Source organism: Melospiza melodia, chromosome 8 (assembly GCF_035770615.1).
Source record: "Melospiza melodia melodia isolate bMelMel2 chromosome 8, bMelMel2.pri, whole genome shotgun sequence".
Taxonomy (NCBI): Eukaryota; Metazoa; Chordata; class Aves; order Passeriformes; family Passerellidae; genus Melospiza; species Melospiza melodia.
The window spans coordinates 14,268,830-14,293,161 of NC_086201.1; the positions used below are offsets into that span (position 1 = coordinate 14,268,830).

Below are 24,332 nucleotides of genomic sequence, written 5' to 3' on the forward strand. Positions count from 1 at the left end.
CAAATATAGTATCTACTTTAAAAAAGGATGAGAGAGGGCAAAGGTGTCAGGGGGTTAGAGGCTCTCTGGGTTCTAGAGAGTGGCAAGCAGTGTAGCAAATAATTAAACCTTTAGTAGATACTCAGAGCATAATAAATAAAAGGAAAACCAGGGGGATTTAAGGACAAATGTTGTTAAATCATCCTCCCACCTTCCTTATTTTATTTAGTGAGGCTTGGATGCTGTTTTAAATGACATTCTCCTGAGCAGGCAGGGAAGTGTTGTGCATTTTGGTGCCTGAAAAAATAGTTGCAAAAGCAGGTAGAGTGATATATCTTAAGCTGTGCCCAGTGGTTATTCTCAGGACTGGCCATCTTGTGTTGTGCAGTGTCCTTTTATGACCTGGCTGAAGACAAAACAGTCCTTATGAAATCTGGACGTGTCATCAGAATGAGGGGGATGGCAAGCACCATGGCTAAGAAGATAAGAACTAAAAGAAAAATTATTGTTGCAATTTCGTAAATGGATTGGAAGCGGAAAGAATCCAGGATTCAACTTGTGAGACATCCATGCCATTTAATTCATTGGGAATAAAAACCAGCAGGTGGAAGAACTACTGGATGGGCAGCAATTCTGCAGGACAGAACAGGCAAGCTACAGAAGAGTGTGATTCTCAAGTGTGACTCCATGACAGTGTGGAAAAGGTAAAAAACCACATGGGGGGAAAATGGGCTGTAAACTGCTGGCCTGTGATTTCATGCCTTCCCTCTCTGTGGTACTTGATAAGGCCTCTGCTGGTGTATGGCAGCCAGTGGAAGGGGGTTTTTTCTGCCTGAGAAATGTGTAATTACTGCATAATCTGGAGAAGGGAAAGACAAAGCTGTAAATTCAGCAGCTGGGGCAGCGGGCAGTGACAAGGGAAAGCAACAGTGACATCCCAGTGGGAGAGGAACTGCAAACATGGAGCCTTTGTCTCTCAGCTCCATGCTGAGGAATTTGAAGAGCCATTTCTTCTCAGCAGTCCTATGGGATTAGGAGGTCTGGGTGTGTTGCTTTGAGGTAGTTTATCAGCTGTGATCCATTTGCCACTATTCAGTAGCCCCTGTACTGAAATGTGCCTGGCAGGACAAACCCTGAGTCAATATACCCTCTTTACTCATTACCTCTCCTTCCTATGTTTTTCTTTTGTGTTTTCATGCAAGGTTGGATGGTGTGGTATAATCTTTCCTATTTTGCTAATTTTCCCACTGCAGTAATTTCCTAAGAGGCTCATTTCTTTGCATTGCATGAACTTAAATGAAAATGGACAAAGCAGATAGACCAAGAGATGAAAACTGTTAAATCCCTCAAAGGATTCTTTAGAAGCTATTTTCCAGTTTATTAAAGGCACAGTTTTTAATGTGCCAAATGTTGTTGAGTCACAGACAGAGAACAAGCCCTGTGGACTTGGAGCTGAACCTCAAAGCCAAAGACCAGTTTTGCTTTAGAGAGTGGATCTTTTCCCTGCAGGTGTATTCCACAGAAGCAACTAAGCAAACACTGTGAGTGAGGTTGGCATCCCTTGGGAAGGACCATCAGAAATCACCAGACACAATAAATACTAGTGTTGGTCTGCACCACAGTTTTGGCATGTGCTTTCAAGCAGGTGTTTGGAAAGACCTCTTGGGAGAAGACAACTACACACCTCACAAAGCCCAGTGTAGGAGGCTGCTAACACATGTGCTTCCGAGCTCTGCTTTGTTTTGGGTGCCAATTTCCCATCTACTTTGTCTTCCAGCCTGCTGCCCAGCTTGTACTGATGGAAATACAAAGCTGATTGGTGTCACAGTGTGTTTGCCCTGCTTTGTTTATATGTGGAAAATTCAGTTCATAATTCCTCAGTTTGCAGTTAGCACCCACTTTTATGTATCATCCCTGGCAAAGAATAGGTAATGATTGCAAAGTTAATTCTGTTTTTCTGTAGAAAATTCTGCTTCATGTATCCATTTCAATAAAGCTATTGGGCTAGATCCCAGATGGCTATGGTATTCATCTTTCCACCAGGCATTTGTCCAAAGTCTTACCCTGTGGGTAAAGAGGGAGAAAGGCCAAGTCATCTTGCTACTTTTACATTTAAACCATTTACATTTGCTCAGAGATGCCATAAGCAGCTGGGTCTCAGCTGTAACTCTCTGGGTAATACATTCCCTCTTGTAAAAACCAGGGAAGCCATTTTCATTGCTGCCTTGTAAAGGCATTGAGAAGTTAAGCACAAAGCAGACCATTCATTGCTGTCCCAGGAGTGTGCTTACTTCATCCAGGCTTGGTCTGGGGGGGAATTAACCAAACAAGGAATGAGCAGAGCAATGAGTGAAAACCTCACTGACACTGAGCTGGGACACACTTTGGTGTGAATGAGATTACAGCTGATCACTCTGGATCCTGAGTCCTCTGAGATGTCCTATATTTATTATTTATACCCAGAGACTGGCATTCTGTACAAGAGAAATAAACAATTAATCACAGCCTTTTTTTTTTTTTTTTCATGCTTTCACAACCAAAGATCCTCTTCATCCAGGCTAACAAAGCTCTGGTGCCCCAGATGGAGTTGATTAGTCAGATTTGATGATTACCAATGAGGGAACTCTGTTCAGACTTGCAAAGGGAAAAGGAAATGTGGATTAAGGTTTGTTTCAGGAATGATTAGCCAGTTTTCCTTTGAATGGTGGAAACAGCTCTGAAGAAATTTGGCAGCATGAAGGTGTGAGGTAGAAATGTTTTGGTTTGTTGTTTGTGTATTCTGCCAGAGAGCTAAAAGCCCCCATTTATGTCAGATTGAGAGCTAAAGGACAGGAATATCACAGACTGAGTTTCATGGTTACAGGTTGTCTTTAGTTTTACTCAGACTTTGTAAGGAAATGTGATACTGGTACCAGGGCTGGCCATACAAACCTTCTGCAATCAGAGGTTCCCAGTTCTGGCCCAAATTGGGTTTCCCTAAGTAATGTCTGGTCTGCAATTACAGCTCTAGCTGCAAGAGCTTGGACCAAAGCCTGGGATTCAGCTTTCATGTCAAATCTAGGAGTCAGAGAGAAGGGGTTTATGTCAATATTCTGTTCCAGCAGTCAGGGCTGAGGTTTTACTTTCCAACCCCAGCATAAAAATAAAATGTTCCTTGATCATGATGCCTTGCAAAATGCTTTTCTGCTGGTGTGTGAAAAGCTATTGCTGATTAAATTGATGAGTTCTTGTTTCTCTGTTTTTCCCTTGTGTGTGTGCACATCTCCTGTCTTGTGCCTGGAATTCAAGCTCTGCTGGAAATCAGCTGGAGTGGGGTTTGCCTGGTTGTGAGCCCAAGGGAGGGCTTTTGGACTAAGATAACATCAGGAATAATAATAATGATAGCAAGCAGCCTGATTTCCTTGGCTGATTAATCTGAAATCTCCTTAGAGACATTTAGGAAGACAATGCAAGATTTTCCCTGGCAGTAGCTGACTGGGATTTTTTGTCTACCGGTTTTCCCTAAAATGTTTGTCACATTGCCAAGCTGCTCTGTTCCTTTGATATGCAAAGTGCTTTGAAGAGAGAATCCCTCAATTACCAGTATTCCCAAAGCATGGCAATGTAGTAAGGAGGGAAAGGGGATTTTTGTCTTCAGACATCACTCAGTATAAAAAGGAAACACTTGTGTTTGTAGGGTCGTCTTCTAGTACAAGATTTTTGAAGCGTTCATGTAAGATTTACTCTTTTGTAGCTACACTAGTATCCCCACTTGGAGCTCTGTTTTGAGAATAATTATTGGTAATATATGGGTTTTGAGATATACCTAGAAGTGAAAAACACTTTCACTGGTAATGGTAATGATACCCTCAAAGGATACAGGGAAGGTAATGCAGAACAAGAAGTACTAAATACATGTGATGAAATACTTGCCATTCTCATATATCTCTAATGATTTCATAGCCAATGGGCACCAAGATATACCTGATATAGCATCTATTTTACTAGGACTTCTTAAAATCAGTGGGTTCAAGTTTGATCAAACAGCCGAGATGCAGTGTGGTTCAGAAATTCTCTCTGTTGTGAATGGTGGGACAAAGCTAGTGTTGTGCCAGTGTTTAATGAAACAATCCTGACCCACTGGTGATACACAGGCAGAATGTACCTTTGGGATGCTTTGGGCAGCTGAAATCCCTATTCCAGTGGTGAAGGGGAATAGCTGCTCCCCAGCAGGCTGCGTCCTGCGGGATTCTGGGGGGCCATGGAGGCTGGGGAGCCCTGGAGACATCCCCTTTGGAGTGATGTGCTGGGATAGAGCTAATGCTCTTCACACCACTGGGTATGGGGATGTGTTCTGGGTTTGTGCTCAACACAGGGTTGACAATGCAGAGGTGTTTTTGTTATTGCTGAGCAGAGCTTACAGAGCCAAGGCCTGTTCTGCTTTTTGTATGGCCATGCTCCAACAGAGTTGGGAGGGATGCAGCTGGGACAGCTGACCCCAGCTGACCAAAGGGGTATTCCAGACCATATAACATGACAGTATATAAAGGGAAGAGGAGGAGGAGGAAGAAGAGGGGCTGTTTGGAGTGTGGAAATTTGGCCATAGCCACCATTACACGCGCTGCGGCCCTGCTCTCCTGGAGATGGCTGAACCCCTGCATGTCCTGGGGAAGCAGTGAATTAATGCCTTGGTTTGCTTTGCTGGTGTGCATGGCTCTAGTTTTTCTTATTATACTGTCGTTACTTCAACCCACGAGTATTCCTGCTTTAACCCTCCCTATTGTCTCCCCAGGGCTGCTGGTGGGGGACAAATGAGAGCCTGTGGGGCTGGGCTGCCAGGCAGGGTTACATCGGGATGGGCGAAGGATGGGATGTAACCCATCGGGAGGTGCTGTAGGGCAGGACAGAAGGGCCCCTGACACCTGCCCTGGACCCGCCTCTCCTCAGGGACCCCATTCACCTACCTCGGGCTTGTCCTGGGCTACGCTCCGCCCGAACCGCGGCTAAAATGACAGCCACGCCTGCGAGATGTGGCACTTGGAGAGAGGGCTGCGAGAAGCCCTGAGGAGAAAGATGAGGAAAGGGAGATCTCCTCTCTCCCATAGCCCGGCCGTGCCCACCTGAGCTTTCTCCTCAGCCGGTCCCGAACCGGCAGCGCCGGCAGCGGCCCCGCCCGAGCCCCCGTCCGCCGCTAGGCGGCGCTGCCCCCGCCGCGGAACGCGAGGCGCCGCCGCCGTGTTCCCGGGGGGGCGGGCTGAGCGCGACGCACCGCGTCCCGGCACCAGCGCCATGGCGCCCAGCGGCAAGGTGAGGGCCGGGGGCCCGCCGGGGGTACCGCCGGCTCCGGGCACCCACGGGCATCCATCCCTGACTCCGGGCACTCACATGCGCCCATCCTTTGCGCCCTGTAACTCCTCCCCGTGCTGGCCGCCGAGCCGCTGCCGGTGCAAAGCTGACTAGCTCAGAGGGAATCAGTGTTCCTGCTTTAGAGCACAGTGCAGCTCCCGCAGCAGTGACTGGCATTACTCTTGCTGGAGTAATGCTAGAACTGGTTTTGCTCTGTTGAAAATGCAGTTTCTATATCTGATGCTTATTGATGAAAGCTGTGTTCAGGTCTCCTGTGTTACGGAGCAGTTTAGTGTCTGTTAAGCGCAGCTTTATCTGTGCTGCTGCAGCCATCTCTGTCTTTGCTTTATTATAGCTGCTTCAGCACCGAGAGGTCAGAGATAAAGGCAGGCTTGTTCCACATCGCCCTTACCGGCACTGAGCAGGGCGGGTTGGTGTCGCTCAGGTGTGACAGGGCTGTCCTGCGGTCACACGTGCCAAGCTCCGGGCCAGTGTCGCTCAGGAGCCTGCACTGCCAGCGGCAGCTCTGCGTGCTCACGGCCAGCGGGTAATAACAGGTTAATAACAGCTGAAGAGAGACATAGAGGAGGTTCCACCTGTTATTTGGAATCCTCTTCCTGAAGGAGGATTCCAAATACCTGGACGAGCACCCAGCTTGGGTTTGCTGCCTTCCAGAAGAGCATGTTGGCGCTTGACATTGATGGTGTGTTTGTAAGCAAACAGCAGCTCTGCACTCCTGCGCTTCTGTGGCTTCTCTGCTGTCACCCTGCCGTCTATGAAGCGTTTTTAGGGAGCACAGCACCAAGCCAAGGAGGGTCTGCAGCTGCTGCCGTGGGTAGATTCAGTAATTCCCCAGGCTGGAGGTGGGCACTGACAGGGCTCTTGTGAGAACACTTTGCTGCCTCTGCTCCACTCTGAGCTTCTGCAGACCTGGCTGGCTCAGGCGCTTATTCCCAGCTCCCAGGCAAGCCTGGTGAAGGCAGGATGAGTGCTAAGACTGAGTGTGACCTGCAGGACAGCTTGTGGAGCTCTGCTCTCAGCAGGTGCTTGGAGTTGCTTGCAAGGCTGGGCTTGCAGGGCTTACGCCAATGCCTTATCTTGCTGTTCATCCATTTGGCTTTGCAGAAGCAGACTCTACATCTTGTGTCACTTGACAGAATTAGGATTATTGCCCACATCCTTTTGTCAGCTTCATTTCTTCTGGAATTGGAAATATTTTGTGTTTTAAAATGAATCAGCTGGCTTCAGCCTAGGTAATACCTGACTTTCCTGTGTTCAGGCAAACAATTTTTTTTCAGGCAGGGTAATTTAATCTACTGGCAGCTCATCAAGGTTTTGATGCATATTTAGGGAACTTTGGTTTAATCCATGAGAATAAATTTGAGCTGGCCTTGAACATGCAGGGCCTCATTTTGCTGAATTCCTCTTGCAACTACATTAATGTGGATGATTAATCAAGATAAGGGGAGTCTGTGAAAGAACTTTAGAGGAACTTGGAGTCAAATGAGAAATTGCAAGAAACAATTTTATTTATTTCTAGTGTATGAATCAATTCATGGGCAGACTTGGGCAGTGTTTTGTATAGATCAGCTAAAGACGTGATCAGAAATGCAAAACCATAGACTAATGTGAGGTATTTAAACCCCTAAATTGAAATTGGAATTAATCCTTGTAATTGTCAACCAAAATATCTGTTTAATTTCCTGGTGCAGAGAAGCCCTTAGATCCTGAATATATTAATGGGATTGTACAGAAATTACATGCCCTTTACAGGTTATTCTGTAACATAGGATTTTTTTGTGTTTTCCACTGAAATGTCTGGAACATGGTATAGGATGAAATTATTTTCTTTTCAGTGCAGTTATGCCAGTTCTGTCTTCCACCATTGTCTCTTATTAACAATTAGTGTAAAAGAAACCACTTGTGATGTAGTTTGATTTTTGGGCTTTGTATGTACCCTTGTAAGTAATTATGCTTGTATTTTATTTTTTATTCTCACTCCTCCTTTCCAGGTGGCAGTAGTGCTGTGCCTGGATGTAGGCCTTACAATGAGCAGTTCTTCCCCTGCTGAAGAGTCTTCACTTGACCAAGCCAAGAAGATTATGACAAAGTTTGTGCAGAGACAGGTGTGTGTGACTTCATAAATGTTAAAAACATCTGGGAAACATTTTCCTCATTTACTAATAATTGAAATAGATGAGGAATGAGTGAGAATTAGTCTCTGTTTATGCAGGAGTGACAGGGCTCTTTGTTTCAGCTGTATTTTTTGTGCATGAGATGTGATAGTTGGATTGGTTACCATTTTTTCTTCAGGGCAGTAGAAACTTTTAGGGAAAAGAATTGCTTTTCTCTTTCTCTAAAATATTTCAATACTTATTAATTGCCCCACAGAAGACCCATTTTGAGGACTGAATCAACCAATTTTACTTGTTTTGTCCCAGATAGCCTCTTGTAAATTTGTTAGTTCAATTTTATCTAACTTTGTGATCTCACTGTAAGTTTATGTTTTGAGAGGATAGCACTAAATAAGTAAAAACCAGTAAATTCATTGTAATTGATGTTTCAAAATTAGTTCAGTTTGCTGTAATCTGCCTAATATAGTTATGTATGAATCTACCTGTGTTTTTATACCTGTTTTGTGTTCTCTGTACCTGCAGGTTTTTGCTGAGAGTAAAGATGAAGTTGCTGTAGTTCTGTTTGGCACTAATGGCACTAGAAATGGCCTTGCCAGTGAGGATCAATACCAAAACATTACTGTACATAGATCACTAATGCTGCCAGATTTTGATCTGCTGGAAGACATTCAAAATGTGATTAAAGCAGGCTCTGCACAAGCAGACTGTATCCTTTTGCTGAAGAGCACTTCTTGAACTGATTCAGCTACGTAGGAGACAGGAAGTCAGTGTTGTGAAATTGGGCTCAGCCTCCCAAGTTTTAACTACTATCAGAGTTGAGCTAATTTGTGGTTGTAAGTTTGTCCAAAAGCAGATTTAGCTGCTTTTTGACGTTCTTTTAGGCTAACAGATGTAGCCTTGGCCTTAAAAGGAATCATTGCTTTTATGAAGTGTTCTGTTAATTAAAGAGAAAAAAGATAGTAATATAATTTTAGGCTTCAAATAAGGCATGTATTTTTAAAATAGCATTACAGAACTTGGTTTGTGCTTTTTAATAAAAATGTTGTTTATGAAGTAAGTCAGCAGAAGTTCCAGAAACCAGACTGTCCTGGTTTCAGCCCAGCTGGCAACTCAGCCACACACAGCTACTTGCTCATTCCTCCACCAGTTGGATGGGAGAGAACTGAAAGGGTAAAAGGGAGAAAACCCGTGGGTTGACATAAAGACAAGTTGATAGGGAAGTTAAAAGCTGTGCACACAGGCAGAGCAAAACAAGGAATTATTCACTGCTTCTCCAGGCAGGCAGGTGTTCAGTCATCTCCAGGAGAGCAGGGCTCCATCAGACTTAACAGTTACCTGGGAAGACCAACACCAGAACTCTGAATATCCCCCCCTCCTCTTTCTTCCTGCCAGCTTTAAATGTTGAGTGTGATGCCAGGTGTGGGATATCCCATTGGTCAGGTGAGACCAGCTGTCCCTGCTGTGTCTCCTCTCCATGTCTTGTGTCCCCCCAGCTTCCTCACTGGCAGGGTGGTACAGGAATCAGAAAAGGCCTTGGCTCTTTGCAAGCACTGCTCACCAACAGCCACAACATCGCTATATTATCATCACTGTTTCCAGCACAGTTTCAAGACCCAGCCCCTTGTCAGCTCCCGTGAAGAAAAGTATCTCTAACCCAGAGAAAGCAGAATAGAAGTTTATCAGATTGATTTATTTATAAAGTATTTCAAACATTGCCAAATGTTACTCCCTGGTTTGAATGCCATTCATATTTGACTGTGTTCTGCTCTTTTTTACATGTAAGGTGAAGAGTTTTAAAGAGTAATTTATATAGCATTCCTTCATGTGTTTCATCTACATTCAGTTCAGTCTCCTGTGTTGTCTCTCTCTGGCCATAAAATGATTGCTGTGAGCTCTGTCCAGGCAGTCAGAGCTGTTTCAGAAGTGTGCAGCCACTCAGCTGGCTCACACATTCCCAGTGGACATGGTGATCAGGAAGAGATTGTCAGATGCAGGTGGTTCAAAGAAAAACTTCTGTGAGAAAATGATATATGTTGAAATTTTGTTGGTGGATTCAGAGTAACATTCTAAAAGTTAGATTGCCTCTTCATGGACTTGAGCCCCTCATTGGCAGTTGAGAGGTTGGGATCTGAAGTAGTGTTTTTAGTGTTCCATTGGGTAAGTGGGGCAGAGACAAGATCACAATACACACAAGTTATGTAGGAACCTCTTGTGCATCAGTTATTTGAGAGAGTATTTCTTAACTAAAATGCATGTTTGTCAGTCTTTGAGAGAGAGTGAAAATGTAGAATTGTTTTATATGAAAAACACTATTCATTACTTGATTAAAATTCTGGGATTTTTCTTAATTTTGCCTAGTTCTGGATGCTATTATTGTGTGTATGGACTTGCTTCAGAAAGAAACAATGTGAGTAAGTAACCTGAGGGTTTATACAAAAGTCTGACTATGCACTGATGTTTTCTCGTCACTCTTATGTTTACTGTATGTATAAACGTAGGAAGTGCTTTCTGAAAATAAAAAAGCAAACATTAAAGATAAACAGCACACTGCAGAAGTTTGCCTCTAAACAATCCTCATGAGACATCTGACTTGTCCAGACAATTGGAGAGCTTTGTGAGGCAACTGGCAACTCTGTAGTAGAGCCATGAGAGCATTGTTACCATTATAGAAGGCACAAAACCTTCCCTTTCTGTCACATTCCTTGTGTTCTGCTTTCAGAAACTGTTAATCTGGATGTTGAAATGCTTAGGAAAGAGCTACTGAATTTAAATGTGATGGCACATTTTAGAAAGAAAAAAGAAAAACAAAACTAGAAAGGAGAATTTGTTCAGCCTAGAAATTTAAAGACTGTTGGAGCTGAAGTGGCTGTTTGTAAATATGCAGGCTGTGGAAATAAAGGTGCAATAGGAAAAACCACTCTTTAAGCTGAGAAAAAATCTTGACATCAGTGTTACAAAGTTATCAGTGAGTGCACTGAGGCTGACAAGGTGTTTCTAACACTCTGTGAAGTAGTGGTGCAGGGAAAGCAAGGTAACTGCACTTCCTCTCAAACCAGGGTTTGATCATGTTTCTAAAAAGGTTATATGATCTAACTGTGAGTGGAGAAGACTGGACTTGGTGATACAATTTATATTTTTATGAATAAAGTCTAATCAGTGTGGAAGGCTGTATCCATTTAGTGATTAAAACTGTTGTGAATGGAAATGACTGTATTTACGGCATTATAGTCTTGAGTAGCTATGGAACCACTGGGTTTTGTTGTGGCTTGTATGCACCAACCCCTTTGATATGGAGTTTGTCTTCATTTGAGAAAATACTATAGGGTAAAAATTCAAGAAAATCACTCACGTGTTTGATTATCCAGATCAAAACTGAATTCATCCACTTCAACTGATTTTTGTTCTGTCATTCAACCTTCCTGATCTGTACTGTTACTAATTCTTAGTATATTAAGTAGTCTTGAAAGTCCATCTTCTCCAATGAATCTACTGAATTAGATTACTAAAATGGAACCCCCACCAGCAACAGTCATTTAAAATGCATTTTCACAAGAACAGACTTACAGCTGCAAAGGAAATAACCAATGTAATCCATAAACAGCCTAACATATTATATTAGGATTTTATCCACATTGATGAAAATTGGCAGACTTCCATTCATTTAGGTGTAGTTAGTGATTTATACAGTCACAGGGCTAAAATCCTCAATTTTAAGGTAGGAGGGAGAAAGGGAACTCATGTAAACACTTAGGATGAACAGTATAAGCTACAATAGAACAACTTCTACCAAACAGGTTTATTTGCTTTATTTCATTTTACAAGTAAATTTCTTTGGTAAAAGTAATTACAAATATATTAGTTTTGTTATTATTTTGTAAGGAAATTATTTTTAAATGGCCTTATAATATTTTCAATAAATGTAAATGTTTTTCTCTATTTTAAGAGGAAAGAAATATGAGAAGAGACACATTGAATTGTTTACAGACCTTAGTAGTCCTGTCAGTGAGGATCAGCTGGAAATTATCATTGCTAACTTGAAGAAAACAGGAACTTCAATTCAGTTTTTGTAAGTATGAAGATGGCTGCTATGTACTATGCCATCTTTTAAAGGGAAATTATTCTTTCTTAATTATTATCTTGAAATAGCAAGTACTTCTATCAGTTATATGTACTTTGAATTCCACTTATGAGCCAAGTCCCCTTGGTTAAATAATGTGCAAATAAATGTTAAGATGATGGCTTCTTCTCCACTTAAGCTTATAGCTTAGAGCCGAAGTGTAAAATGGGAGACAAAAGAAAAATATAAGCAGAGAATTAGAATTAGGAAACAATAAGCCAAAAATAGCCTCAGAAACAGTGGTTTTGTCACAGCAACAGCCTAGATCCTTTTAGGCTGGGAAGAAATAATGAGAGAGTGTTGCAGATATTAATAGCTTGATTCTGGTGTCAATAGAGGAGCAGGTCTGAAGAGAAGGGTTGTATTCACAATGATGGGCTTGGAAGATGGAACCAATGTCTTCTGTGTTAGAACAGGAATCCCTTGATTGTCATGCTGTAGATATAGGCATTGATCCAGATCATCAATGGTGGTGTTAAGGTCTGTATGTGATGGCAATTGGAAGCTGTTAGCCTTCTAGAGGAGTTTATTTAAAAGCAAAACTTTATCTGGCTGTTGATAATAAATACTTTCACAGGAGAAAGTTAAAGCTCTAGTTTTACTTCTGACCATGTACTTTTACCTAGATCTAGCATTCTGTAAGGAACAATGTTGTGAACTTAGTAATGAATTAATTTAAGCCATTTGCCAACCCATCTGGAAGATAAGAGGGGTTAGGTAGGGAAATGTGACTGAAAATCATGGTCTGATCCTTCACAAAAAAACTTTGATTAGGGGAGGCTGGATGCAAAAATATCAGGTTCTGTCTACACAGGAAAAGCAGTTCTGCTTCCAGTGTGACATGCCCCTCCTGGCTTACTTGAGCTGTTGTTGGTATTGGAGGCAGTAGAGGTGCATCACCATCAATTTGAGTACCTCTGTCAGTCAGAGTACATCTTTTGGAGCCCTGGTATTCAAGTGCTTCTCCCTTGTCTATGAAGCAGAAATGAAATATTGCTGTTACAGCACTGGCTGCAGGTTTGCACCCACAGGAGCAAAGGATTATTTGATTTTTACCTGCACAAATGTAAAACGCTTGTTTAAAAAAAAAGTCTTGCTAAACCTTTTGTTATAACCTATGCTTCCATCTCTTATGCCCTGATCATTGACTAGGTTGACACTTGCAGCAGAGAGTTGGTTTTCCTCCCTGCTTCCAGGTGCCAAGCACATGCTGAGCACTGTGTAGTGTTGGGTGTTACATACTTCTCATCACAGTAGTCTCTGGGTATTGTATAGAGAATGTAGCCTAACTTTACCTATCAGAGGTTTGAAGCTCTTTGATATTGCCGCATCAGCTTAAAAATACAGTTTCTATATTTTGTCAGTGGAATCTGCTTCCTAAAAAGGTACCAAACACTTTGCTGAGGCTTGATCTTTAATTTGGCTCTATGTCACACTGTTGTGCATAATGTTAACTCTGTTTATTATCTGTTGCTTCATGAATAAGTTTAGTGAGGACTAATGAGGTGGAAGTATGGTAGAGATGTGTAGGCTGCTTTTTAAAAAGCATAATACAATGCTAAAGTTATTTCACTTTGTAGAAATGTGGTAAAAGGCATCATGTGGTTCATTCAGAATAGGATCAGATGAAAAATCTGCAGGTGTTTTCTGGGGCACAGAGTTGAGGATCTTACACATTTTTTGCTACTGTGTTTGTTGTATTTAGTTAACACTCTTCTATATTTTGAAGAACAGTAAAATCATTTTATCTATAACCTCTGGCTAAATTTTAAAATCTGAATCATGAAGTGCAAGAAAAATGTGTCATCTTCAGTCAGAAATTCACCCAGTGTTGTAAGCTATTAAAATCTCAAAGAATAACATTTGTTCCAGAAATACCTAATAGCTCCACTGCAGAGAATGTCCTGCTTGCTGGCATTTTGAGCCAATACAGAATCACGGGCCTGGAACAGCCTTTAACAAGTCATCTGGAGCAATCCTCTGCTTCAGACTGGGTCAGGTGTATGTCTGTCATTGCTGAGCAGTGTTTGTCTAACCTTCTGATAAAGATTTGCAGTGATGGAGACTCTTCTCTCTCCTCAGGCAGTTGGTTTTAGAGATTATGGTTTGAAATGCCTTTATCAGGTTTTTGACAATCTGACCTGACTCCATGATGTGATAGGTGTGCAGGCAGAATACAAAGAACTGATTGTTTCCTTCTTCTCTGCAACAGCTTTTTGTATTTAAGGCTGTCTTGCCCTCCAATTCCCTTCTCTATGGGCTTTATTTTGTTCAATCTTTTTTAACGGATCTTGCTTTCTAATCAGCATTGACTTTACTGTCTAATCTATTCCTGTATGTGGATATCTTTATTGATGCACAATACCCAGAACTGGTGCATCACTCTGGTCAAGATGTTACCAATGCCAAATAGACTTGAAATACTGCTTTATTTATTTTGCAAGTCCTGTGGCTCTTTATACATCTGTCTGCAGCTAGATAGAAATCGTTGATCCTAAGAACATTTTTGTTTTGTTTTGCTTGGTTATTTTCATAAGGAAGAAAGTCAAACTAACTGCTTCTTCTTTTGTTCTTAGTCTGCCATTCCCAGTGAGTGTTGATGATGGAAGTGGAGATAAAAGTGCCAGTGTACATGCTCATATGCACAAAAACTCTTATCCAATAAAGGATTTAACTGAACAACAAAAGCAAGGCGTTGATGTGGTGAGGAAGCTCATGTATACTTTGGATGAAGAAGGAGGGCTGGAAGAAATTTATACTTTCAGGTAAATTTGGTTATTGTCCTATAGATATGCTTCCTGATTTCTTCTCCAAAAGATGAAGTTAACTAATCAGTTGAAGTCACTGAATTTTATGACTTACTGTACCCTCAGTCCCCTTCATACAGCTTCTTCAGTGGCTTTAGAATAAGTAAAAGAGCTTAGAGATTTCAGGGGAAAATGAATTTTCTATATCTGTATTTAAATATAAAAATCAGTTTACTTCCATCTTTAGTGTTGGAGGATTTTGGAGGGAACATTTCTGTAAATGTCATTTCAAAAACATGTTTTAGGAAGAAATGGAATTTGTGGCATAGTTTAGCTTGAATATCTGCATTTAATGGTAGCCTTTGTTCCTTGGTTGCAGACTACTTTTAGCTCACTAGTTTGATAAACTCCCATGAATTCTTTGAGTAAATTGTTGTTTTTTGAATCCTGCTCTTTAATCACAGTCTACTGTGCTGCTGTGACAAACAATAAACTATTTTTTTTTCATTTTTCTTGCATTAGGAATGCAAGAATTGAAAGATGATTTTTCACTTGTTTTCCCAAGGAAAGAATAAAAGTTTGTGTATCTCTGAAAAACTGTAGCTAATGATACATCCAAGACTTTTCTACATAGGTGTTGTCTTAGTTGGGAAACAGGCAAAATGTTCCTATGTGCCTTATCATAGTCTGATATTACTGTCTCAGTAGTTCTGTTCTACAATTATGAAAAGTGATCTTTTAGACAATGTGATTTTCAGGAAGCTTAGCAGACCTCAGCTGTAATGTCATTATCAAAGGTAATTTTTAGATGAGGGCTGTCCCTGTAGGTTTGTATGCTGTAATTCATCAGTTTATTTGTGGGATTTCCTTCCCTCCCCCAGCTCAGCTGGTCAGCTTTTCACCTCAGCAGCCAGAGAAGCTCCTTGAGCATTACTGTGCATTAGTGAAGAGACACGTGTCACTGTGTCTGTGTTCTGCACTAGTCAACAGAGCAGTCTGAGTCTCTAGAAAAAAGCAGGCTTTGTCACTGCTTCAAAGACTGCACAGAAAAGCAGAATCTTTCCTGGCCCATTTATCCTTTAGGGTAATCCATATGCATGAACCTGCCATGTGGCTTGGCCTCTTTATACTTTTTTTATCACAGACTCTTGCTACTTTACAAGCAGTCTTTGTGCCATACTTTCAGGGGAAATCCAAAATCTCTGGATAAATAGGCATTTGGCTAGTAGATTAAAGCTTTAGTTGGAAAAGTTGTTTAAGAGTATGTGAGGTTTTAGATGCAATTAAGTTGCTTATCAAGCCTTGAGAAGTCAGCTTTGCAAATCTGTCATGATAATTGGCCAACGCAGATATACTCTCCATTTTCCTAGATTAATTATTCCTGCTGGTAAAAATATTTCAGCTCTTGTAAAAATAAATTAGCCATGCCAGGGAAGTGAGTGAGGAGGTTTTGTTGTGATTTTTTGTTATGATACTTGGCTTATTAGACAGGAGATACTTCTGCTGCTTCTGGTCTTGAGGGAAGGGATAGCAGAGCAGAAAGGTTGTGTTCATAAAATACAAGCTGAAATGTATGTTTGCAAGATTTTATTGACTGGGTCATCTTTAGTTACAGGTAGCATTTTTCTTCTGGAAATATAAGAAATTAAAAGTTAGAGATAATAAATTGAGCTTAAATTACATTTTTGGGCATTTGACACTCATATATTTGATTTTTGTACTCATCCCTGAATGTATGTGTTGCAGTACTCCTAATGATGTAGTGCCATGTTCTTTTTTAAAATCCTGTATTGATGTCTTTATTGCTAGCAAAAAAAATCTTCCTTTCCCTAAGGGACAAAAACCCCAAAACTAAAAAGGGAATTCAGTGTTTATCTCATATTAAAATCTCAGTGTGTTTTTGCCTTTCATTGTGCATTTAGAATTTAAAAAAAAAAAAAACCCTGTTCATACTAGGAAGCCTGAAAAGTAGAATGCCAAGCTGAATTCTCTACTGATAATTTTAGGGTTGATTTCTGACAGACAAATGCTTTAATCAAGAGAGTGGTGGAATTCCAGGTTTTATCATAATATGAAAAGGAGTAGTTCAGCTTTGTTTGATCTTTGCTTCATCATGCAATAAAAGAAAAAAAATTGAGAGCTTTTTGTGTTGGAGTTTTACAGTCAAATTACCAATACAATTTGTATTAGTTGAAAGCTATTTAGGGGGGCAAGCCTATTTGAATTCGCAATGATATATTATAAATTACTGTGAGTTGTTAATTTTGGACTCCCTTGCTAAAAGTTGTGCAATTAAGTTAACACTTTTTAGTATGAATTCATTACAGTTCCTTTTTTTTGTGGTTTTTTAACTTGTATATCTGCTGTTTAGGCTAGAAATAGTTGAAGTAACTTCTTTGAAGTAACACTATGACAGAATGCCCTTAAATTAATGAGTTCACTAGTACTGTATTAAAAAAGTGTCAAAAGTTAATTTCTACACAAACAAAATCCTGTTAATTGAAACTGGATTCTTTATTTCTTTAGCTTCCCTATAGAAAGCACTTAGAGAGCCTTTTCTAATTTGTGTTGTTCAGCTTGCTACATGCCCTAATTGGATGAGCACAGAAAAATGGGAAATGCTTAAGGAGCAATTGTGTGGTTTTATCACTAGACCTAACCCAGTGCCTTTAAGCCCTAGTGTCACACATCATAAAGGCTCAGGATGGGGATAATATGCTGTACCACCTCTTTTTGTCATTCTATTTTCTGACAATAGGTAATGGTAAGATTATTGATCCAGTTTATTTGCTTTGTGCAATATAAGCTGGAACAGTTTGGATTCCTGCATTTCCTTAAGGAGAGTGTATTGTCTATAATACTTTATTACGGTTCACCAGAGTTCATTGCTGTTTTCCTGATTCCTTCATTTAGAGAGAGCCTGGAACGCCTTTCAATGTTTAAGAAAATGGAAAGGAAGCCAATGCCTTGGCCCTGCCAGCTCACTATTGGTCCTAATTTGTCTATAAGGATTGTGGCCTACAAATCAGTAAGTGTGTGCTAGTGCAATTTGGCAGCAAGTTAGGTGCCACTACGTGTTGGTTTTTTTTCCTTAGAGCTAAGAAAATAAAGATAAAACAACATCCAGATAATTATGATAGAGATTTTTGTTTGGTTAGAAGCCAGTACATCTAAAATTCTGGTTCCCACAGCAACTTTAACTTCACCATACACATTAAATAACTAAAATTCATAAGGTACAGAAATAGGAGTAATTGCTATCTACTCTGGCATTTAGTAGTATTGGAGTTGATGATCCTGACTAAGAATGCTGTGACTGAAGATTTACATTCAGCATCAGTGATATGTGAGACTTTATATATATTTCTTAAGCCCTAGGCATGAGAAGAATTTTGGACATGTGTGCCTAAAATGGTGGGTGTAAATGTTTTACCAGCCATTGTTTCAAATCACATCTGTTGTTATTTCAGACTTGGAATAAAAGGTCTGTTTTTTCAGCTTGTTTGTACTGTTTGGCAGAGCTTGGGCCCAGTCTGTTTCTTATGGTTGATATGGTTCCTTTAATCAGTGCTAGGAAAAAGTTAGTGTGTTTAAAGGCAGCAAGTGTGCAAATTTCTAGCTATAGAATAGTTAATAGGTAACTGTGTAGTGTGGCAGTATTGATGAAATGTATCTGAAGTCTGAGAGCTGGGTATTCTAGCCTTGAAAGACATCAACTTTCTATTTATAGTTACTAAAAATGTTTTTATTAGGCTATTGTGCCAGACTGGTGCAAATAGACAGAGTCCCCTCCCAAAGATGTTTACACACAAAATAAAGTAAGTTTGGGAGAATAAGCAACTTGGACTGAGCGACTGGCCTGAGGTCATACAGCAGTCATACTGACATAATCTATTCTGCCTTTACTGTTTGCTGCTCAGCTCCACATTTTTCTTCTCATGTACTAGCTATACACTTTCACTTAAGCAGAAGAAAAGAAAGCACTTTTATTTCCCTGTAGTTGGGAAACATTCACTCATTGTAAATACTTATTCCTTCTTTCCCTCCCAAGTCCTATAATGCAACTGGGATCCTTTTGCCTTTTGGGGAAGTTGCAGTAATATAAGGCATCCTGTGGTGTCGCAAGTCTGATGGAAAACTTGGCCATGCAAACTGAGTGAACATTGAGTCTTACTGTATCTTTAACATATTTCTTAATGCTTTGGCAAAAGTATTTAGACATTTGGAGGTAGTAAATTGCATAGCAAGCAAGTTACATGGTATCCTGTGCCTCAAAGACTTCCACAAATGGCTTAACCTACAGGTTTAATGAAAAACCAGGACAAGTATGCTGTCAATATGGTGCAGTTTATGTGTTAGGTCTCATAAAGATGAAGCAGTGCTGAAAGTACGTGGTAGCAGCCAGAGATGCATTATTTGACAGTCTTTATTAGTTTTTTGTTGACAAAACAGTGCAGCACTCAGGCTAAGGATTTTTTGTGTGTTCTGGTAAGTACTCTGGATCTCACTGAGATGTTAAACATTCCTTTTCTTTGAATTCTGATACCAAGGTCACAGAAGAGAGGGTGAAAAAACTTTGGGCAATTGTGGATGCTAAAACCCTCAGAAGAGAGGATGTGCAAAAAGAGACTGTTTACTGCTTGAATGATGATGATGAGACAGAGGTTCAGAAAGATGATACTATTCAAGGTATGACATCTTTAAGTGCACCCTGAAGACAAAGGGAAGGCAATGGCTTGAACTCTTAGGTCACCTAAGGGCCTCTTAGTTTTATAGTTGAAGCCTTGCTGTGGTCTTAGAATGTGAGCCCTGCAGGCTGGTGGAAGAGAGACTGTTATATGAGACTCTTTGTTTTCACATATTTTAAAAAAATCTTATTTTCCCAATAGTAGGAATAATAATAATAGGAATAATAATGACAATGGGAATAATAATCATAGAACTAACAACAACAACAATAATAATAACAACAGATGGAGCTTAGAAGGCACTACAGCTTTCTGAACTACACAGAGTGGAAGGCCATACCTCAGTTCTGTAGTGAGTAGTTCTGCTACCACTATTCCATTTTTGGATCTTCACTTGTACTGATAACATGAATGCTTTCATAGTGCTGCTTTTTTGTAGATGAGCAACTGCTCTAGTTATTCTGCACTTGGAAAGATGAAGCCATCAAAGGAGGGTTTAGTGTTCAAGAGTAGCAGCTTTGCTGTACTATAACAGGATCAATCTGAAGTAGTGGTACGCAACATACCTTTTATGACCTGCAGCTTCTTTCTGGGCAGATTAATTTCCTTAGAAGACTACAGGCCCCAGAAACAGCAGGAAATAGTGTACTTACTTTTAAAAATTGAGTTAAGCAAATCTGTTTCATTTTTTGTGATTGTATAGATATATTTTGCTACTAGTTTCTTTCCTTTCCTGTTTCAATCCCACACAAGTAGGGCAAGTATATTAACTATAAAGAGCAGAACTATTCAGATAACAGCATAGAGTGTGCTGTCAGATGAATAACATAAATTGAAAATTAGAATAAGCTGTATTTTTTTAATTTAATCTATTTCAATTTTAGCATTTATAGGTGTTTCATAGCAGTATCAGATAAAGTCCCAACGACAATGTGACCTTCTTTAATCAAAAATGATGGTTAAAAGATGGTTTAGTTACATTTTACAACTTCAAAACTGTGAAAAAAAATCCACTTCTTACGGAGAATGCATTTTGGAGAATTTGCAGCTGTTCTCAGCTAATCTTCTGACTGCTTAAGTTAGTAAGTAGTTGTGGGATACTAGTAAAAAGAAGTGGTGAGCAGTTCAATGTAAACAAAAGAGATAAAAGATTTCCCTGTCAGTGGTGTGGTATTTCTAATGCTAAAAGAGCTCCTGATGCCTCCTGGACTTCAGTGACTCTTTTGAGAAATGTCATAATTAGACAATATTTTGTATTTGCAGCACCCGTACTGAAATTACTTTCATTCTGTGTGTTGCTTTTCAGTTTGTAGGAAAATGTATCTGCTTATAGGTTTTTCATCCAGGGATTTATCTCTGTTCCTTCTATTTTCTGCACACCTGAGGATATCGTCCTTAGTCTGTGGCAATATAATAAATTGATGGCATTACAGGAAGGATATTGGAAGCTGAGATAGGAGAATAAGCAGTTGGAGCAGATGATACCTCTGAGAAATTACAGCTTCCTATTTTGTGGACATATACCTGTAATGTATGGCATGGGAAGTAAAATACAGAAATATATAAAAAGACCAGTTCTGCATACCAAGAGTGTTTTGGTTTTCTATTGTGTACCTTGCTTCTACTATTAGCGCATTTTATTTTCTGAATCTTTTCTGGTGTCACCTCATGTGGTATGATTTGTGGTATGTTTGAGATGGCTTGTATTATGTTTGCAGAGAGTGTTGCAATCTGTTTGCTGAAATCTATTCTGATTTGCTTAAATCTATTCTGTGAGCATAACTTTGTTAGGCAAGATGTTCCCTTATTTTCTTTCCTGCTCTCTGAGAGTACTTGTGTTACATAAAATGATGTACAAGGAGTGCTTTGCAAAGTACAAAATGTGTCTATGGGTGTTTGGGTTTTTTTTGCTAACAGGGAAAGTTATTTGATGAGCATGTGTGGAACGTAGCTGTGGGGCATGAATGCATTGTTAAAATATTCAGAGAGCTAATTTCAGTGTTAAAATTGTAGGCCCATATGCTTACCAGATGCTCCTCTCTCGTTCTCCAGGTTTTCGGTATGGGAGTGATATAGTTCCTTTTTCCAAGGAAGATGAAGAGCAAATGAAATACAAAACAGAAGGAAAGTGTTTTTCTGTTTTGGGATTCACCAGATCCTCACAGGTGTGATACTAAATGTCTTCCTATTCAGCTTCCTGGGTTATTCAAGACAGTTGATCTTGGTTTGAATTCAGCAAAGTCATGGTGTTGTGTTGGGTTTCAGTATTGGGAACGGGACAGCTCCACTCAGGTATGCAGGGGTGACTTATTTGCTGATTCTAGTACATGTAAGCAATATGTGGTCTTGTGAAGGAGAGAAGCTCATAAGTGTGGCCATTGGTCTCTCAAGTGAAGCCAGAGCCACTGAACTCAGATCTCTGCAAAGAGGAGACAGAGGTATTGTGGTCTCATTTCATCTCCCAGACTTTAATAGTCTGTCTTCTGTTCCGCTCAGGCAGCAGCCTTTCTGGGCTTTGTCCAGCCAAGAGTATGGCTGCTTCTTAACAGAAGCTTCTCCCTCAACATTAAAGTAGTGTTAAAGCAAGCCTGAAGCTGACTCCATTCATTCTCAATTCCATAAGGATTAGTTTGTGAACCATGACTGGTCTCTTCTTTCTATTGTGAAAAAACTTAAATGTAGTGAAGGCTTCTTAGACAAAGGTAGCATAATTCAAAAGCTCTCCATATTTCTGTGAGATGTTCAGTGTTTGTAATGCACTTATCTCTACTTGTGGTATTGACTTTGCTGTTTGTTGTCCCTGACACTTGTAAGAAACTTATTTTCCCTGACAGTTGTAAGAAACTTATTTTGAGAAAGTACTTTAATAAAAGTTACCCAGCACAAGGTGATTTCCTTCAGAAAATCCAGAACTTAAGCATTAGCAAAGCCTTAGGCAAAGGCTTAACAAAACTGTTATTGTAGAAGGACACATGAAGAGAGAGGTCAGAGATGTGAGTGCCAAGTAATTGCTGTGGATGTTAAGCTGCTCCCCATCTTTTTTCTCTGAAAAAGTTTCTGATTGAAACTTTAGTCATCTTGGAGTTACCTACACCCAGTCCTCTTTACCAGTCAAAACTGAAATGAAATCATAGGGCAGTTCTACACCTTCACTTCTGAGAGCTCCCAGCCCTCCTGCTCTTTGAAATCTCTCACTGCCTGAACAGAGGAGAACTCTTGATAAAAGCTAAGGCATCATCACCTTTACAGTGAAGGAAATATGCTAATGAATTGGGAAGCATCTGTGGGAAGTTACTCCCAAATGGATGTAACTAAACATCTTCTTACCTTGCAATACAGTGACACAGAGACCTCGTGCATGTTGCTAGATGTGTCATTAGACTACTGCAGTGCAGTGTTGCAAAACGTAAGCACTGAGGAGCCAGGAAGTTATGTGGTTTACTGAAAGGACAAGCCAGCCCAACTGGAATCTGTAACCTGGTTGCTCCCTGAGGAGTCTCGGACTTAGTTGTTGAGTGATGTGGGAGCTGTGCACTGCAAGGAATCGATCAGGGAAGCGTCTCATTCATGCTTGAGCTTATGTGCCCTAAATTGGCCAGAGCCAGAGAGGTGTTAGGGAGTGCTACCTCCTGTACCAGAAACTGGATCTAATAATAAGTGAAATGTGTCTGAATCCTGTGTTCCAATGAGACAATTTCTTGGATCTCCTCATACATTATTAGCCTCCAGCTGTCTTACTATTGTCATTTAGTTCTGCAGGATGTATTTTGCTGTGTGCAGAGTTTTCTTAAGCTGGAGGTTGGCCTCCTGTTTCAGCTTAGTCTGACTTTATTTGAAAATGGAAACTAAGAGGAAAGCAGATGAGGAATATAGTGTTTCTCTGAGCAAACTGTTATTTCATGTGGATTTTTATTTTCCCGTTGGTCAGATAGTGTGGTAATACCTTCAAATACATAGTTAATAATTGTAGGGTTACAGCTAATTTTAGGAATACTTTTTGAGTCGTGTAAATATGCATAAAAGAATTAACAAGTTGTTTTTAAAATTTTTCATTGTACCAAATACTGATTGCTTTTAATTAATTTTTATTATATACTCCTCTTGTCTCTGGATTTCGTAAGAAACAGAAATTATATCTTAAAGTGTACTCTGGTCCTGTAGCCAGGAGTATGAGTAGTTATGCACAGTAGTAGCTGCACATCCCCTCAGCGGAATAAAATTATTCAGATGTGCTTGCAGGATTAAAATTATAGTGGATAGGTAATGATATCAGGAAGATTTAACTACAGCTGGAATTTTCAAGATCCATATGTTATCTTAAGTTTTGCCTCCTAAATTTTATTGTTTGGAATGATAAAACTGACACTACTCAAATGTATGTTTTATATTAAATTGGTTTTTTTTAAACTTTGATGGAAAGATTATTCGTTATTGACTAGAAAAACTGGAACAGCTCCAAATACATAATTAAATAAGGAATAGAACCACCTTATATTCTTTTCCTGAGTTGTTCACATCCCTCAGGAAAGAAGATCAGAGGCCGCTTAAACTTTGATTTTTAATTTATAAGCCATGCCATGTAAATCAAGAAATACCTGAAAATATTACAAAGGGACAATTTCTTTTGCAAACAAAAAAAGGTGTAGTGATACACACATCTAGTGATGTATACTATACTGAATGTAAAATTTCCTGAGCATTTAGAGACAGAACAGGAAAGAAAGATTGCAGGTAGAATAATCTGAGCTGAAGAATTGTGCTGTAATACAGTGAACAGACCTGCTCTGGTGCAGGTTGTCACGGACTTCAACAGCCTTATGGTAATTTGCTAAATAAAGAAGATAAAATAAAAAGGTGAAATGAATGAAAGAAAAATCAAAGATATAATGACGTTAGTGCTGAGACTGTAATGTAAAGAGTTTTTTCTTTAACAAAGAGAGGTTATTTCAATCAGTGTCCATAGTAGTGTGTGATCTTTGTGACAGGTCTCCTATGATTGCAGGCTTTCTGTGTGTGTGAGCTGCTGTAGCTCCAGCTGTTCCAGTGATGCCCCTTGATGAAACTCTTTTTCCTTTTTGTTTTAGATTCAGCCTTGTTCATGAATAGAATAAACTCTGCTAACAGAAGTGCTTTATTACTAGCACAGCTGTATATACTCTGTGTTGGTGTTGAAGTAGCTTTATTAATTAAGGATGAGACTTTTTGTGGCTTCTTTTTGATGTATCTTTGCTAGAAAAATTTAATAGCATAGATATGGTAACCATTAGGTTTAGGCCTTGTATTAACTACTGTAGTTTTCCACAATGGCTTTTGAATTACTGAAGTATAATTCAGACTGGTA

The 24,332-nt window shown here is 39.9% G+C and overlaps 1 protein-coding gene across 3 annotated transcripts in view; it reads left to right on the forward strand.

The window, feature by feature from the left end:
* Positions 1–196: 196 nt before the first annotated feature.
* XRCC5 (X-ray repair cross complementing 5) overlaps positions 197–24,332 on the forward strand; it is a 54,517-nt gene continuing 30,381 nt past the window's right edge. For 2 of the 3 annotated variants that reach the window (XM_063161851.1, XM_063161850.1), the window contains exons 1-9: positions 5,213–5,265; positions 7,317–7,430; positions 7,962–8,145; positions 9,798–9,846; positions 11,383–11,505; positions 14,133–14,321; positions 17,217–17,331; positions 18,854–18,992; positions 21,044–21,156. In XM_063161851.1, the coding sequence (XP_063017921.1) occupies positions 5,248–5,265; positions 7,317–7,430; positions 7,962–8,145; positions 9,798–9,846; positions 11,383–11,505; positions 14,133–14,321; positions 17,217–17,331; positions 18,854–18,992; positions 21,044–21,156 (1,044 nt within the window). In that variant the 5' untranslated portion in view covers positions 5,213–5,247. Of the gene's footprint in view, positions 684–5,212; positions 5,266–7,316; positions 7,431–7,961; positions 8,146–9,797; positions 9,847–11,382; positions 11,506–14,132; positions 14,322–17,216; positions 17,332–18,853; positions 18,993–21,043; positions 21,157–24,332 lie in introns of those variants that run through there. The other variant, XM_063161852.1, reaches the window with a different exon arrangement.